Source organism: Elephas maximus, chromosome X, assembly GCF_024166365.1.
Source record: "Elephas maximus indicus isolate mEleMax1 chromosome X, mEleMax1 primary haplotype, whole genome shotgun sequence".
Lineage (NCBI taxonomy): Eukaryota > Metazoa > Chordata > Mammalia > Proboscidea > Elephantidae > Elephas > Elephas maximus.
The window spans coordinates 123,062,391-123,080,658 of record NC_064846.1 but is presented as its reverse complement, the minus strand read 5'-3'; the positions used below and the strand labels follow the sequence as shown (position 1 = coordinate 123,080,658).

The 18,268-nt window shown below is 44.5% G+C and overlaps 1 protein-coding gene across 2 annotated transcripts; it reads left to right on the top strand.

Moving 5' to 3' along the window:
* Positions 1–808: 808 nt before the first annotated feature.
* On the top strand, positions 809–15,852 carry TBC1D25 (TBC1 domain family member 25). Of its 2 annotated transcripts, XM_049872648.1 has the most exons (6): positions 809–1,278; positions 2,900–3,009; positions 6,041–6,195; positions 13,455–13,582; positions 13,742–13,930; positions 14,226–15,848. In XM_049872648.1, the coding sequence occupies exons 1-6, from the start codon at positions 1,159–1,161 to the stop codon at positions 15,585–15,587; spliced, it is 2,064 nt and encodes a 687-aa protein (XP_049728605.1). In that variant the 5' UTR covers positions 809–1,158; the 3' UTR covers positions 15,588–15,848. The 2 variants fall into 2 exon arrangements, with proteins under 2 accessions (XP_049728605.1, XP_049728606.1); XM_049872649.1 differs by lacking the exons at positions 809–1,278; positions 2,900–3,009 and adding an exon at positions 3,022–3,083 and having other exon boundaries at positions 14,226–15,852.
* Positions 15,853–18,268: the final 2,416 nt, after the last annotated feature.

The window sequence follows — 18,268 nt, the reverse complement described above, 5'->3', positions numbered from 1 at the left end:
AGCACGTGGATGTTGTGTAACGAAGTGACAAGAGGGCCTTTTTGCAACACATGAAGTTTCTCAAAGGAGACTAAGATATGTTCATCCATTCAACCGATATTTAGTGGAGGCACACCATTTAGTAACAGGCCGGCCTCAATATGTTGTGAGGATTAAATAACATGAAGGCAAACTTTAAAAAGCTGGGATCTTCAGATAACATAAACATGCCTGTTTTGGTAACTTATTTAATGAATATTCTGAACATGTGTACAGAAACTGCAAAACATCATAAATATGCAGGTCCATGAATTTTCACTATTGGAAAATAGTACACTATTTTAAAGAATTTTATTGAGGTAGAATATGTCTAACAAAAGTTTTGCCACTTTAACTCTTCTGAAGTGTACAATTCAATGACGTTAATTAAATTCACTGTGTTGTGCAACCATCACCATTATCCATTTTTAAAAGCTTTTTATCACCCCACACAGAAACTCAGTACCCCTTAAGCAATACCTTGCCGTTGCCCCCTCCCTCCAGCCCCTGGTAGCCACGAATAAACCTTTGTTTGTGAGCATTTGCCTATTCTAGTATTTCATACAGATGGAATTATACAGTATTTTTCCTTTTGGTACACTGTTTTTTTTAAACACTCTGGAAAAAGGATTTTTTTCAGTACATCGGACTCATTTGAAGCGAGGACCACGGTTATTTGAAATAGGTGACATCATGTGTCAGCAGAGGCGTGAGGCGACTTGGGGCGGGGTCTGGGGCTTTGAGGTCATAGCGCAGCAGCTTCCTTTGCGCGTCCGCTTCTCTCACTTGAAATACAGGTAGTCACTGTAACACATAACTAGGTGAACCGTAAGTAAACTGCCAAAACAACCAAACCGCAGGAGAAGGGGAGTCGAGCCCTCGCTAGGCGCTTTCACACTAGCTGACGGGAGGCAAAATGCCCGGCTTTGGGGGCGGGGCCTTGACAAGAGCACTCTAGGCGCATGCGCAGGCTTTCGCCCCTTGCCAGGTGGGAGGGGCGGTGCGGGCAGGGTCGTGTGGTGCGTTCTGCGCTTGCGCCTCGGCGGAAGGTGGGGTCGCGGGCTACAGCGCGCTGGGGTGCGCACAGTGAAAGGGCTAGGGGTCGACGGTCAACTGTCACCGTGAGCGGGTGACGGAGGGATGGCAACGGTCTCAGGGTCTCCGGACTTGGCCGGCCCCGGCGCGCCTCCGCCCGGCGGGGGAGCACAGGCGGTGGCGGCTGAGGAAGAGGAGCGGGAGGTTGTGCGGGTCCGAGTCAAGGTGAGGCCGGTGGCGGGTCTGCCTGCCCGCCCCCGTATCCCAGGGGAGGGGAAGGCGCTGGCTGTCTTAGAATGGAGGGCGGGGCCCGAGATTTGGGGCGTTACCAGAGGGGCGAGGTTTGAGGGCAGAGTGGTGGTGGGGGGAAGCTGAACCTGGGACTGTGGGGGCAGGGTCTGAGGGCAGAGTGGTGGTCGGGGGGGAAGCTGAACCTGGGACTGTGGGGGCAGGGTCTGAGGGCATCGGGCCTTAGGGACACATCCTGGGATGCAAGACTGAAAATGGAGGGATGGGGGCCTATGGAATGGATGGGTGAAGATAATGGGTAGAGGGAAGGGGTATTGAGTTGGAGGATGGGCTGTAGTAGTTGAGGGGTGGGGCCCTGAGGAATTGAGGGGGAGGCTCTGAAGTCAGTCAACAAATAACGTGTTGAGAGTCTCCACCCTTGGTGACCTGACATGGTTGTGGGGGAGACAGACAGCTAAATAAGTGAGAAGGTTCAGACACTGATGAATGCCATGAGGAAATCATGAAAAAGGTGATGAACCTGGGAGTTACTTTAGCCGAGGTTGTACAGGGAAAGCCCCAGAGGAGGTATTGAAGAAGCAGGGACTGGAATGAAAAGGAGTCATGCACGTGCGTATGGGGGGCGGGGGGAGGGAAGAGTGTTCTAGGCAGAGGGAACAGCAAGGGCAAAGACCGGGAGGTGGGGATGAGCTTGTCGTGTTCCCTAGGTTCCCATATTGCTGGAGCTGAGAGAGTGAAGAAGAGTGGTAGGAGGTCAGTTAGAGAGGTAAGGGGCAGGGGAAGATGGCAAAGGGTCTTTGGTGTATACCCATTGCCATGCAGTCAATTCCGACTCCTACCGACCCTATAGGGCAGAGTAGAACTGCCCCATAGGGTTTTTTTCCAAGGCTGTAAATCTTTATGGCAGCGGACTGCTGCTGAGCAGCTGGTGTGTTCCGACCGACCTTTTGGTTAGCAGCCGAGCCCTTAACCACTGCGCCACCAGGGCTTCTCTTTGGTGTGTAGTCTGAGTAAAAGGGCTGTTGCAGTAGACCGGGCAAGCAGTGATGCTGGCTTGGAACAGGGTGGTGTCGGTGGCGGTAACGAGAAAAGGGTAGATTCTGGAGAGAAGTACAGATCATTTCACTATAAATGAGGAAGTGCTATGGTAAAGGTTTGGGGGTTCAGAAAAGAGATGATACCTGAGCTGTGAGTAAGCCAGGTGAAGAAAGTGGGAAGGACATTCCAGGCAGGGGGATTTGCATAAGCAAAAGCCTGGAGCAGTGATGTGTTCAAGGTTGCTTCCAGAAGTTTAATAGGGCCAGACTGGACATGGTGATATCCCCACCTCCGCCCGCCAGACTGTTCTTCTCTGAGCAGCCAGAAGGATCTTGTTAAATCCTAAGTCAGGCCAAGTCCCTCCTCCGCTCAAAACCCTTCTGTGGGTCCCCCCTCACTCAGGGCAAAAACCAAAGTCCCCAGCATGACCCAAAACGCCCTCCTCCATCTGGCCCCTGCCACCTCTCTGACCTTGTCTTCTACCACTCTGTGCCTCACTCATTACACTTCAGCGTGATGATGTGGCCCCTGATGGCCTGCCCTGTCTTCTCTCCCCCAGAAGTGTGAGAGCTTCTTGCCGCCTGAGTTCCGTTCCTTCGCTGTCGACCCCCAGATCACGTCTCTGGATGTGTTACAGCACATCCTCATCCGAGCTTTTGACTTGAATGGGTGAGTGAGGGGATGCCGGGGACTGGGCAGTGGGCTACCCACTGCAACAGGGGTTATTTCACTATTTTCTTGTGGTTGAGTTTTTTTTTTAATTCCGTTTATTAGATAAGAATTCTAATTCTTCCATTTAAAAAATATAAGACATATAGAATGGCTAAAGCTTTTCTGAGCAGCATATTGTGCTGTTCCAACATTGAGTTGGTATCATTCAAGTAAAAAACAAACATAGCATTTAAAAATACATTGTTTTACTCTAAAAGCAATGTACATATTGACAGGAAAAACTCAAACATCGTTGGAGAGAGATGCTGATGAGGAGTGAGCTACTTGTATCAGGTGGACACTTGAGACTATGTTGGCATCTCCTGTCTATAGGGGAGATGGGAGGGTAGAGGGGGTTAGAAACTGACAAAATGCTCACAAAAGGAGAGACTGGAAGGAGGGAGCGGGTTGACTCATTAGGGGGAGAGTAAATGGGAGTATGTTTTTTTGGTAAGGTGTATATAAGTTTATATGTGAGAGACTGACTTGATTTGTAAACTTTCACTTAAAGCACAATAAAAATTATTAAAAAAAAACTGTATGTGTGTGTGTACACACACGTGTGCTTGTACACGTGCCGATAAGGAGCAGTTTTAGCCTGATAATGGGAGGAAGGATTATACTGATTATGGACACGAAACTTGAGTCTCTTAATATCGATTCGAAAGCTACTCTAAAAAAAAAAAAAAACTCAAAACATCGCATAAATGTAAGGCATAGTCCCTGTACTCTCATCCTCCAAAAACTGCCTCCTCTAATAGTTCAGGTTTTTTTTTTTTATTGTGGTAAACATTATAATAAAAAATTTCCATTTTAACCATTTTCAAGTATACAATCCACCAGTGACATTAATTGCATTCACCATGTTGGGCAACCATTACCATTATCCATTTCCAAAAATTTTTCATCATACCAGGAGAAACTTAGCACCCCTTTCAGCAATAACTCCCCATCCGCACCCCCCCAGCCCCTGGTAACCACTAGTAGACTTTCTATGTGTTTCCCTAGTCTCTATATTTCATGTAAGTGGGATCGTGTAATATTTGTCCTTTTGTGTCTGACTTATTTTACTCAGGAAACCCTGGTGGCGTAATGGTTAAGAGCTATGTCTGCTAACCAGAAGCTGGGCAGTTCAAATCCACCAGATGCTCCTTGGAAATCCTATGGAGCAGTTCTACTCTGTCCTGTAGGCTTGCTATGAGTTAGAATCGAGTCAACGGCAATGGGTTTTTTTATTTTACTCAACATAATGTTTTCAGGGTTCATCCATGTCGTAGCCTGTATCAGGACTTCATTTCTTCATATGGCTGAATGGTATTCTTTTGTTTGTATATACCACATTTTGTTTATTTATTCATCTGTTGATGGACATTTGGGTGGTTTCCACCTTTTGGCTATTTTAAATAATGCTGCAATGAGCGTTGGCGGCTGTTTGGTAGGGCTTTTGTTTGTTTTATTATTACAAATAATCCCAAGGTGAATAGCCATGTATGCATATCTTGGAGTATTTGTGGAATAGTCATAGCATGAAGGAGCCATGGTGGCACAACAGTTAAGCACTCGGCTGCTAACTGAAAGTTTGATGGTTTGAACCTGCCCAGCTGCTCTGTGGGAGAAAGACCTGGTAGTCTGCTTCTGCAAAGATTACAGCCAGGAAAGCCATATGGCTCAGTTCTGCTCTGTCACATGGGGTTGCTATGAGTCAGAATAGACTTGATAGCCCTCAGTATCAACAATCATAGGATAAATTCTTAGTGATATTGCTGGTTAGGGGTGTGTACTTTTAAAAATTTTGACAGATGTTTCCACAGTGCTCTCCAGACAAGTTTTACCAGTGTTTTCATCACTGTAGCTTTGTATTTTAATATCTTCCTCTTTTTTCCTTTAAATTTTTTTTATTTAAAATATGTGTAACAAAACTTTTGCCGTTTTAAGAATGTGTTCCTCTTTTTTAAATTTTATTGTGTGTTCTTGTGTACTTACTGTTCTTTTCATTTAATAGAATTAGCTTAAGTCACTAAAATCCTGATGGGAAATTGATTGGAGTTGCATTTTTTAAAGAACCTAATGTTTAATGTTTTAATTACTCAGTAAAATTGGTTTATAATCTCATTTTACAATCTCACCAGCAAACACTGGTTGTTATAAAACATTTTAACATTTGCCAGCCTGATAGATGAAAAGTCGTGTGTCTTGGGAACAGGTATGATGGTTATTTTGTTGTGGTGGTTCTTTTAGAGAAGTACAGGCACATGGTAACAAATTCAAAAAGTATAAAAGTGATAGGTATTTAGGATGTTTCCATGGTTTTAATGATTACTGCACAGCTTTTTTTTTTATCTTTGCAGGTTAAATGCATATATCAGAAGAATAAATTCTTAGCTTATTTCACTTTTTTGTATAAACATCTTTTGAACAAATGCTGCATTTATTTATTGTGGTAAAAATATACACAACAAAACATATGCCATCTCTACAATTTCTACATGTACAATTCAGTGACATTCATTACATTCTTCAAGCTGTGTAACCATTTTCACTATCCTTTCTCAAGTCACTCTACCACCATTAATTTAAATTCAGCGCCCCCTAAGGAATACTCCCACGTTCCCTCTCCCTCCCCATAAACATTTTTGTTGTGAAAACTAATAAACATACAAACTGCTTTATTTTTTAATATAGTAAGAAGGCGGCTTTCTTCCAATTTCTATCCCCCAACTACCCTGTTACCCTCCCCAGAGGGGACCAACATTTTGCCAGTTTCTGTGTACCCTCCCGGTGTAAGCAGGTGTGTGTCTGTTTCTGCGTTTGTGTAATAAAATGGGTATAAATGACCAGGTCTCAGGCTGCCCACAGTTCTTACCACAGTACCCAGCATATAGGAGGAAGCTGTTTTCAACACCTTCAACACCCCGTCCTCATTTTGGAAACTGTTCCAGAGGCCTCCAGGGTACTAGAGTCACTGAGACTTCTCCACGTCTCTGTCCAGGAAAAAGAACTTTGGCATCAGCTACCTGGGCCGAGATCGGCTAGGACAGGAAGCTTACCTCTCACTTCTATCTGACTGGGACCTCAGCACGGCCTTTGCCACCGCCTGCAAACCATACCTGCAGTTACGTGTAGACATCCGGCCCACCGAGGACAGTGAGTACCCAGCACCCTGGGGGCACTGCTCTGGGACCTTTTCCACATAGCATGGGGGTTATGACTCCATCCTTCCCAATACACTCCCTCTCTGTGATCTGGGCAGACTGGCCACTGGGCCTCAATTTCTTCACCTGTTAACATACAGATAATGATATCTTCGGGCTGTTGTGAGGATTAAACAGTGAATTTCATGTAAAATGCCTGAAAAGGTACATGGCCACATAGTGAATGCTCAAAACAATGTTAACTCTAATAATAATGATTATTTTATTATGTTGCATTATGGTATCATAGCATATAATCTAGTAACATAATTGTATATTGTAATAATATAGCTGTAGTATATGTTTTAGTTATAATAATATCTAAATATAATAATACTTATAATAATGACTGTTTATTAATTTCCTCATTCTGCAGTCATCATTTGTGCTCTTGCTCACTCGTTTGTTCCCTTTGTCTGTCAGCCACTTCTCTTTTCATATTTGTTTTTTCTCACTTTTGTCTGTGCCTGATCTCTGAGAGCACACAGATAAATTAAGACATGGTCCCAAGAACTTGATAATGGACTGTATGTTAGATAGTAATATTGTATCAGCTTTAAATTTCCTGGGTGTGGTAATGATATCATGATTATTGAAGGAAAATGTCTTTTTTCTTGGGAAAAACAGTGCATATTTCAGAGTAAAGTGTCATGATGTCTGCAGATGATTTGGCAAAAAACTAATAAGGATATATAGAGAGCGTGCGATGGAGCAAATGTGGCAAAAATGATGCCAGTTGAAGGAGCTAGATGAAGGAATGTGTGGTGTTCAATGTATTCTTGTAACTTTACTGTAGGTTTGCAATTTTCTTAAATAAAAAGTTGTGGAGTTGGAAATTATGGTTTCCAGCCTTGGGGAACTCACATGGCCATTTGGGATTAAAGGCATGATTTCTTTAATAAGAATCAGCACAAAGCTGTTTCCTATGAGGTGGAGGTTAAAGATGTCTCAAATGTCCAACTTCTTCAAGCTGCTGTACCACTCCATCTCTCACACTAACTACTCCCCCTCCCCTCAGTACTCTACCTCCCCTTCTTTGAGTTCGGTAATTCGCTGCAACATCTCACAGAACTCACAAAATCTAATTACAGTTAAGTGGTTTATTAGGGAAGTAACAGGCTACAACTCGGGATCAGGATCAACTTGGAAGTAACAGGAACAACTCAGGGGACAGGGGACAGTTCCTCAATCAGGACAGCTTCCAGCCAAGACCTCTCTCAACTCCTACTACCACTGGGCACTTTGCTCGGGCCTGCTTCCGCCTGGCTCTGCCATTGCTCTGCCACTTCTTGTAGCTGCAGTGTTACAAATCTGTCTCCTGGGTCTAGGAGATTCTCAGCACAGGGACCCTTGGTCCAAAGGACATGTTTTGCTCCTGGCCCTCCTTCTTGGTGGTAATGAGGTCCCCCTCAGCCCCTGTGGGATTGGTTCTTTTAAGCCTAGCAGGATGGCAAAACTGACCGATCCTCTGAGTAGGCCACAGCCACCTAGTGTGCATAGTAATTGACCAGTCCCTGCAGGGATTTCACATGCCTTATTTACATAGTAGACTAACCAATCCCCTAGCGTGATTGTGGCCTAGCAAATCATCTTAGCAGAACTACAAACCCAGGGCCAGAAAGGCCATATATAGAGAAACCCATTGTCCTGCATGGATGATTGAGGCATTTTCATTGAGGTCATAATAACATATAAATAGCCATCCTGCTCACATAATATTTATCCATTGAATTGTCAAAATAATTCTACAGGGTAGGGACAATTGTTGTCCCCGTGTTATAGATGAGGAAACCGAGGCTCAGAGGGAAAGGGGCTTGTTCAAGTCATGTAGGCAGTAAGTGGTGGAGTAGGATTTGAACCCAGGAGGTCTGGTTTCAGAGTCCTTTCCCTTTGGCTCTGTCAAAGTTGACAGTCTTGAGAGAGAGATGGAGAGATCAGCAGAAAGAGAGAAATAAGAGTCAGAAAGTGACGGAGAAGAAAGTTAGCTAACCGGAGACAGAGGAACCTCTGCCACTAAGTAGCTTAGGTCAGTCACATAACCAATTCCCCAAGCCTTGGTTTCCTTACCTGTAAAATAGACCCAGTAGCAGTATTCAAGTCAGTAAAGAAATCAAATTTGTGTGACTAGTAAACATGTGAAGAAAATCCCAGCTGCACAAGAACTGAGAGGGATGTAAATTAAAGCAAATAGTGACAGACAGAGGCAGACATCCATCAGTTTGGTAAAAAATAAGTTTAATAAAACTTTTTTTTTAATTGGAGAATGATCATTTCAATTATTGATAAACCAGTTCTTTTTCTACTGTTTTCAGAAGTCTTATTTTTACTAAACTCCTGCATATGTGTGGGTCTGTTTCTGAATTCCTGATTCTCTTACACTGATCTGTTTGTTAAGTTGTAAGCCAGTTCCATGTTGTTTTCATCCCTGTAACTTTATGTTTTAATGTCTTCCTCTTTTAAAAATTTTCTTGAGTATTCTTGTGCACTCACTGTTCTTTTCGTTTAATGGAATTAGCTTATTCCATTGAAATCCTGATGAGAATTTGATTGGAGTTACATTTTTTAAAAAACTAATTTTTAATTCTTCAGTAAATAATTCTCCTTATTAAAAATGAAAACATTTCAAGTAATGCTGAAGTCTCCTGGGACCACTACAGCTTTTCTTGATCCCTTAGTATTTTGCCCTGAGGAAACCACTTTGATTGGTTTCATGTGTAACCTTACTAAAACCCATTGCTGTCCTGTCGATTCGGACTCATAGCGACCCTATAGGACAGAACAGAACTGCTCCAGAGGGTTTCCAAGGAGCGGCTGGTGGATTCAAACTGCTGACTTTTTGGTTAGCAGCTAACCTTTTAGTTAGCAGCTGAGCTCTTAAGCACTGTGCCACCAGGGCTCTGTGTAACCTTACAGGTTCTTTATTTATTTACACATACCCACACACATATACTCAAAAATTTATCCACATATAGAGATATATGAGTATGTTAGTATTTGTGTGTATATATATATATATATGTATATATAAACCACCAAAATCAAACCCAGTGCCATCGAGTCGATTCCGACTCATAGCGACCCCATAGGACAGGGTAGAACGGCCCCATAGAGTTTCCAAGGAGCACCTGACGGATTTGAACTTCTGACCCTTGGGTTAGCAGCCGTAGCACTTAACCACTATGCCACCAGGGTTTCCATCTGTGTGTGTGTGTGTGTGTGTGTGTGTGTGTGTGTATATATAAATGGTATGGATTTAACATAAATGGTATCAATAGATGGAAGCTGTTATAAATATTATTAATGTCATTGTGATTGTTTTCATGTCTGAAAGCAACAGGTATATCATGGCCACTTGGATGGCCCATTCCTCTTTCTCTGAAGAAGATAGTTTCTGTCACCTCTACAGTGTGAACATCACCAAGTCTAGACCTTTGATTGATGTGTACATTTGTGATACAAAGTCTTTTTCTGTTATATACTTTACAAATATTTTTCCCAGTTATCTTGGTTTTTATTTGTTTTTTTTTTTTTTTGGTTTATGGTATCTTTTTTGTTTTGTCATATAAAAATTTAAAATTTGTATGCAGCCTTATACATGTGTCACTATTCTTTTATGATTTCTGATTTTCTCATCTTACCTTGGAACATCTTTTCCATTCATAAGCTTATACAAATATTTTCCTAAATTTTTTCCTATTATACTTATTTTTTTACATATAATACTCTGTCAACATTGCGATAAGTAGCTACACTGATTTGAAATGCCATTTTTGTCATATGTTGTGTTTCCATATATGCATGGATTTCTGGGCTTTCTATTGCGTTTAACTGATTGGATCTATTTGTCTATTGCTGTGCTAATACATTATTTTTAACACAGTGGTTTTGTAATAAAATTTAATAAATCAAGCCCTTGCAATCCTCCCACTATTCTTTTTTTCTTGGCTATTCTTGAACATGAATTTTTCCTTATGAACCTTATAATTATTTTATCCAGTTCTAGGAAAAACCCCATTAGACTTCTGATTGTCATTGCATTGGATTTATATATTAATTTTGGGTTTGGAAAGTTTGACAATTTTATGATAAGTAAATGTAGTGTGTTTGGCATATGTTATGTAATACCATGAGCTGGGGCAATACCCCATAATGAATCATTTGGATGTTTCTTCAGGGAAATACGTGCATATTCATACTAAGTGGGTTACGTAAGGACCCAGTATGTAGCCCCATGTCAGTTCAGATCAGGTTTTGCCATTAGATGAGTTTGTGCTTGTAGAAGTCCTTTGTCCTTTATTAACGGATTCTTTTTTTTTTTTTTCATCAGTACATATTGTCTCTCTTTTCCTGTTCAATGCTTTTGGCCTTGTGTGGTGCTTTTTCTGACATTCACAAATGCTCTTGCTTTCTGTTTGTGTGTGTGTCTGCCTTTTACTTTTAGTTTTCAACCTTTCTTTGTCACCTAGTTTTAGGTGTGTATCTCACAAAAACCCTATAGCAGAATTTATGCCTTTTTACACAATTGACAGTGAAACCTTTAGACTACTTTTTCTCTTCCAGCCTCTCTCACCCTTCCCTGGCCTCTGAAATGAAAGCTTTGAAATACTTCTAATTTTTATTCTTCCTCTGATCCCTGACCTTATTTAACCCTATTTAGACAGCTTTAATTTGTTTTCTTTTCAAATTCCAGGCTATCATTTTCCATTATATAGCAAGTCATTTATATTTCAGCAATTCTAACGTAACACTTTATATTGCAAACTCCAAGTCACAGTATCTTTTGTCGTTTGCCCTTTGTCCTTTTATATATTAAAAACTTGTGGTCCACTACCTTTTACCCTCCCTTTTGTAGTCATTTGCTCAAAGAACTGTTTTGAGTGTTTTCTTCCAATAGTGTGCGTGGGTTTTGGCTCTGAAACCCTGCATGGCCAAAAAGGTCTTTCTTTGGCTTTGATAGATACATACCGTCTTGGCTGAATGTGGGACTCTTGGATCTCAAGCCTTTTTCTTAGTGCTTCATAGGTGCTGTGAGCCACTTCTTGCTTTCAGAGTTGTGGAACAGAAGTCCATCATCAGTCAGACCTTCTTTCCATTTAAGTGGGCTGTTCTTTATCTCTGGGAGCTGGCAAGAGTTTTTCTTCCTTCTTAGAATTCCAGCATTTCACCAGCATATGAATGGGGTGGAGGAGGTTGTTATATGGGTTTGTTTTTTAATTAATCCTATCTAAGACTTGCAAACGGTTAACTCTGCTGCTAACTGAAAGGTTGGAAGTTCAAGTCCACCCAGAGGCTCCTTGGAAGAAAGACCTGGTAATCTGCTTTTAAAACATCAGCCGCTGAAACCTGTATGGAGCACAGTTCTACTCTAATATGGGTTGCCATGAGTCAGGGTTGACTCGACAGCAGTTGGTGGTGTGCTGGAAGACTTGGTGAGCCATTTCTTCATTTCAGGGAAATTTTCCTCTATTACTTGTTTAATTATATAACATACCCATCTGATCCCTTTTCTCCCACTGCATTTCCTAGTGTTTACAAATTAGGTCTCCTGAATTTATCTTCTAGCTCTCTCTCCTTTTCCATTCACATCATCAAGCTTTAGCTGTGTTCTTTGAAGTAGTTCTTCTATTTGGTCTTATACACCATTAGTTTGATTTTCAGTAGTATGACCTTCCTCATTTTACCTGTTAAATATTTTAATGATTTGATTAATGTTGTAGAAAGACCACCCTGGTAGCTGTTGGGAGAGATTGAGAGAGACAGAGAGGAAGCAGGGACTGGTTAGGAGGCAGTTTTTCAGGTAAGAGATGATGGTGGCTCAGACAGGGTGACAAGGTGGAGATGAGAGAAGTGAAATTGAAGTATTTTTTGCATGCAGAAGCCACAAGGTTTAGTGATGGTTTGGACCTGGGAGTTGAGGGAGTGGGGGGCATCAAGGATGTCTCTCAGTTTTCTGGCTTAAGCAGCTGAACAGATAGAGATGCTTTTCAGTCAGCTGAGTTGCAGAGAAAGGGGTCATGTCTGAGGGTGAATCTTAGGCCCCTCTTCTGGACACGTTAGGTTTTGCCGTGCCCTAGTGTGGCCTAGGGTTTGTTCCCCTCAGCTCTGTGGGAGAGAGTGCAGTGGACTTCTTGGGAATGCTAGTTAGGGATGACATTTGCCTATAAATGACAGTGTCTTAAACAAATAAAGGTTTTATATATATATATATATATATATAATGGAGTTTGAAAGTTGGCCACTGGGTATTGCCGGTGTTGGCTTTAGCAGTTCAGTGGCATCAAGGCCGACATTTCTTAAGATTTTCTTGAGCTTTCCTTCATGGTCACAAAGTAGCCACTGCTGCTTCAGCTGCCACATCACATTTGAGGCAGGAGGAAAGAATGTGAGGGGGAGTAAGATGAGAGAGAAGGAACAGACTTACACTGATGTTTCAAGGGCCAGACTGGATAAAGTCAAGAATAGCATTGTGTCCTTTGCATAATGTATATGTCATACCAGTTCCACAAATACTTTCTCTAGAGTAAGGTAAGCGAGGTTCAGATGCCAGCATTTCCTAGCTATAGGGCCTTTGGCTATTTAATAATTGTGCCAAACCTTTTTAGCATCATCTGTAAAATGGGAATGATAATGGTAGTGTATACCCTTTATGGAAGTGGTCTGTCATGAATATAAGATTAAGAGTTTGAGCTCTTAAGCCAGACAGCCCGGAGTTCAAATTTAGGTTATTTCACTCTGTATCTGTGAGGCCTTGGATAAGTACCTTAACCTAACTGTGCCTGCTTCCTCGTATAAAGAGTAGTGATAATAACAGTGCCTACTTCATAAGATTGATATGAATATTAAATGAGTTAATATTTGCAAAGGGCTCAGAATAGTTTCTGGCACTTAGTACTATGGAAGGGTTAGCGATTATTATTTCTTATGTTAAGGTTAAGCACTTAGCACAGTGCCTGACACATAGTAAATGCTCAATAAAGATTACTTTATATAATTACAATATTACATTTTCGAAGCTGCCCAGCCATTTTGTGAAATGGTTACCAGAAAAGAATCACTAATGGTTTTACTTTTTACATGTTTTGGGTGACATGGGAAGAGGGCATGGGAGTCATTCATTGCCCTGTAGGTGGCCTGGTTTTGGTAGAAGGAGAGGAACCTGGCTTTGAGGTCTGGGGTTCTCATCTCCCATATCACTTCATTTTGTATGCCCAGGCCCACTGCTGGAAGACTGGGACATAATCAGTCCCAAGGATGTCATTGGCTCCGACGTGCTGCTGGTTGAGAAACGGTCATCGCTGACAACAGCTGCCCTACCCTTCACACAGTCCATCCTCTCTCAGGTGGTTTCAGGGACCCCTGGGGCCCAGCTGTGGTTGGAGGGCAGGGCCTACGTGGCAGACCTCAGGAATCCCCAGTACCCTGGATTCTAGCATGCTGGTGGGCATTTGCTCCTAGCCTACCCAGCTCACCAGCGGCCTCCCGCCCTTCTTCCTTCACAGGTGGGCCGCACCTTATCTAAGGTCCAACAGGTGCTAAGCTGGTCTTATGGGGAAGATGTCAAGCCTTTCAAGCCACCCCTGAGCGATGCTGAGTTTCACATGTATCTGAACCATGAGGGTCAGCTCTCTCGCCCTGAGGAATTGCGCCTGCGGATCTATCATGGTGGTGTTGAGCCCTCCCTGCGAAAGGTGAGTCTCCTCAGTTGCTCATTGGATCCATCCCTCCCCCTCATTCACTCTCTACTTAGTTATTAAAAGCTCCTAAGACACACACACACAGTCTACCACATTGCTGGGGGGTGGGATGGGGGTGCTCCAGGGTAGGCAGCTCTCCTCCAGGAGAGGGTGGGGGGTCAGAGGTAGACAGGGAGACTTTTCAGGAGCACAGAGGCCCATGGTTGGTGGGTGGGTGGTGATGAATATCCACTGGAATATGGTGGCTCATCTGTAGAACCTTAGCCTCATCCCTTTCATCCCTGGCCAGGTGGTGTGGCGGTACCTCCTGAATGTATACCCAGATGGGCTGACAGGCCGCGAGCGGATGGACTACATGAAACGCAAGAGCCGCGAGTATGAGCAGCTCAAGAGCGAGTGGGCACAGCGGGCAAGCCCTGAGGATCTGGAATTCATCCGCAGCACAGTCCTCAAGGATGTGCTGCGTACCGACCGGGCCCATCCCTACTACGCGGGGCCTGAGGATGGCCCACACCTGCGGGCGCTGCACGACCTGCTTACCACCTATGCCGTCACCCACCCCCAGGTATCCTACTGCCAGGGCATGAGTGACCTTGCCTCACCCATTCTCGCCGTCATGGACCACGAGGGCCATGCTTTTGTTTGTTTTTGTGGCATCATGAAGCGCCTGGCTGCAAACTTCCATCCTGACGGCCGTGCCATGGCCACCAAGTTCACCCACCTCAAGCTGCTGCTGCGACATGCTGACCCTGAATTCTACCAGTACCTGCAAGAAGCTGGTGCTGATGACCTCTTCTTCTGTTACCGCTGGCTGCTGCTCGAGCTCAAGCGTGAGTTCGCCTTTGATGATGCCCTCCGCATGCTTGAGGTCACCTGGAGTTCACTGCCCCCAGATCCTCCTGAACATGAGGTTGAGCTCGTTGGACCCCCCAGTCAAGTGGCAGACGCTGGCTTTGGTGGCCACAGGGGGCGACCTGTGCGACAGAGGCACATGCTGAGGCCTGCTGGTGGAGGACGTGGTGCCTTTGAAGATGCTGTTGATCACTTGGCCACAACCAGCCAGGGGCCTGGTAGTGGAGGGCGTCTCCTGAGACAAGCCAGCCTGGATGACCTCCAGCAACTCAGGGGTAACACAGGCACTAGAAGGGACCCTCTGGTCCAGCTGCCACGCCCAGCTGCCCTCATCAGCTCAAAGTCCCTCTCTGAGCCCTCGCTGAACTCCCCAGACCCACTGCTCTCCTCTTCTTCCCGTCCTGACTCCCCATCCTCCTCATCTCCACCATCTACTCAGGAGGCCTCTCCTGCTGGTGATGTGACTGCGGGATCCCCCTTGATGCAAGAGGTGGGCTCTCCACAGGACCCTGGGAAGTCCCTGCCACCCCAGCCACCACTAGGCCTACCCCCACCCCAAGAATTTGGTCGGGGGAACCCATTTATGCTCTTCCTCTGCCTTGCTATCCTGTTGGAGCACCGTGACCACATCATGCGCAATGGGCTGGATTACAACGAGCTGGCCATGCACTTTGACCGCCTTGTGCGAAAACACCATCTGGGGCGTGTCCTACGCAGGGCTAAGGCTCTCTTTGCTGACTACCTGCAGTCAGAGGTGTGGGACTCGGAGGAAGGGGCTGAGGCCACAGCCCCATCTTGATCAGGCTCTGCCTGGCTGACCATCAGCCCCACCAGATCACCGTTCTCTGCCATGAGGGCCTCACGTGAGACCCCACCTCCCTGCCTGCCAGCCCTCCTAGACCTGTTGGAGCGTGGAGCCCTCTCCCTGGGTCTGAGTGTGTGGGGCTCTGCTTCAGCACTGCCCCATGGAGGCCACAGCCTCTTGTTTTGTTTTGTTTTGTCTTGTTTTTAACAACTGTACTTTGCACACATGAAAGTCACTGTGGTTTGTGTATTTCTCTGTCCCCTCCCTGGTTTTGCTGTAGATGGAGTGCCCATGGGGTATATACCTGATGGAGCTGAAATACTTCTACTTGGTGGAGGGTGGCTCCTGCTTTTCCAGTGGTAGGAGAGAGTGGATGCTGAGAATCGGTTCTAGAAGGTGAGCTCAGGTTGGGGACTGCTTGAGGAAGGCCTGAATGTTATTTTGGTAATACCTGTCTGCCTGTGAGGGCCTGTATTATGGCTGTGAATGTATATTTTCAGGATGGACCTCCTTAACTTAAATATTCTGAATATAGAGATGAACGAAAGAGTTCCTAGCTGAAAAAAAAAGCAAGATTCATTACAAAGACTGGGAGCTATGGACTACATAGAAATGTTGGATCAGCTACCCACCCCTGGCATTCCATATGTCACCATTTCTAGAATCTAGACCCTTCCCTGTGAGTCTTACACACTAATGCTGGCAACCCTGGGCAGGGGAATAAGGCTCCTATTTTGTCAGTGACTTTTGGGCCAACTTGAGGGACTATGGCCTTGCTCTACCTTGGGCTTTGACCATAGTCTAAACCCTAAGCTGAGTTTCCAGCTCCTGGGTACCTATCTTAACTGTTTCAGCAATAGAAACCATTTATTTGTCTTCTCCATCCCACTGATACAAACAAATCAAGCACTGATAAAACTCAGGCCCTGAAAGAAGTCACCTTACTTATTTGAGGAATAATGATGAAAAGATGGTCCTTTTTCCCCACCTTACCTTCTCAGAAAGCAGGATTCTCCTTCAGGCCAATTGTTGTCCTCCACAAAGGATGTGGCAGATGATGTGTGAGGTGAGGTAATTGGGGTCCTTCAGGTCATGGCCTAGCCATGCCAAGCTCTGGGCAATGCTAACAGAGATGAGGGGGTCATCAAAGGCAGCCATCCTCTAACCTCTTTTCCCCAAGAATGTCATTATAAAGCTGGGATGACCCTTAAAAAGCTCACATGACTCCCCAGTATTTGAGGGGAAGCTGATCATTCTTCAAATGAGGGCATAGTCACTCGAAGAGCAGGATAAGACCATTCTGTGTCTAGGGTACTCAAACACTGTGAGTCTTACAAGTGTATTCTGTGGATAAGGGCTCAGACCCCCTGGGGGACCATCCAACGTATGAGGGTGTCTGGCCCTCGTGAGGACCTAAAATGTTCCTTTTGTCAGTAATAGGCTGACATTCTCTAGAGTCAAACAAGTGCATTCTGTGATTAATGAGCTCAGATATTTGAAGAGCCAGACAGGTCAATTCTGTGTATGGGAGTTTGCTACCTTTGAGGGCCAGAAGAGTCCTTTCTGTGAATAGGAGGATCCCATACCCTGAAGGCCAGAAACCTTTTTTATTCCTCTAGGATATTTGGGGTTTCTGGTTCCTGCCAAGATGGTAAACCAGCAGAAACTGCTGTCTCCCTTGCCTGAAACCAATCTTGGGGAAACTACAGAGGGAAACATTGATTCCAGAAACTGAAGCACAACTGTGAGAGACCTGTGAGGAAATGGAAGGCTGTCTTTAACTGGTGTGTGTTTTGAGGGGTGGATGGCTAGAGGCAGCAAATAGAGGATTGGTTAGGGAAAAGAGATTTAAGTTCTGGATCTAACCTTGCCCCAGTATTGCCTTGGGAAGGTCCTTCTCTGCCCCCCTCACTTCAGAAATCATCCAAACCATCAGTACAGGTGTCTATAGGGCTAGTCTCACAGCATCCAGACCCTCTCCTAGGGGGAAGAAATGACCACCAGAGACAGTCACTCCTCCATCTCTCTCCCTCCAGACACTAGGGCTGGTAGGTTACACCTAGGGAGACTGCCTCCTCCTAAAGTTGCTTCCCTCTGAGGGTTTAAAGATGAAGCCTTTGTCAGAGGAATTGTCAGGCAGTGTGATAGCAGATGGGAGTAATAACCATGGTTTTGTTGTGCCTGGGACTATCCACCTTCTGGCTCATCTCCCTTCACATCCCTTCACCCCTTAAACTCCAGGTAATTGACCAGCTAGAGTCTGGCCTTCAGCTTTTCCTCAGTACATTTTACCAGCCAGAATAGCTGATAACTTCAGGGAAATACTAGCTCACAGCCAAAATAACTAGACACCTGGGCAGTATAACTGCCCCCAGAGAAAAATAAACTGGATGTATTAGTTATTACTGTATAACAAATTACCCCAAAACTTAACAGCTTAAGACGACAAATATTTATTTTCTCAGTTTCTGAAGGTCAGGAATCCAGGAATGGCTTAGCTAGGTGGTTTTGACTCAGGGTCTCTCATGAGGTTTTTGGTGAGATTGCTTGCCAGGACTGTAGTCAGATGAAGGCTTGGCTTGGCTAACAGACCCACTTCCAACGTGGCCCACTCATATGGCAGTTGGAAGGAGGCTTCAGTTCCTCACCACCTGAGCTTTTTCATAGGGCTGCTC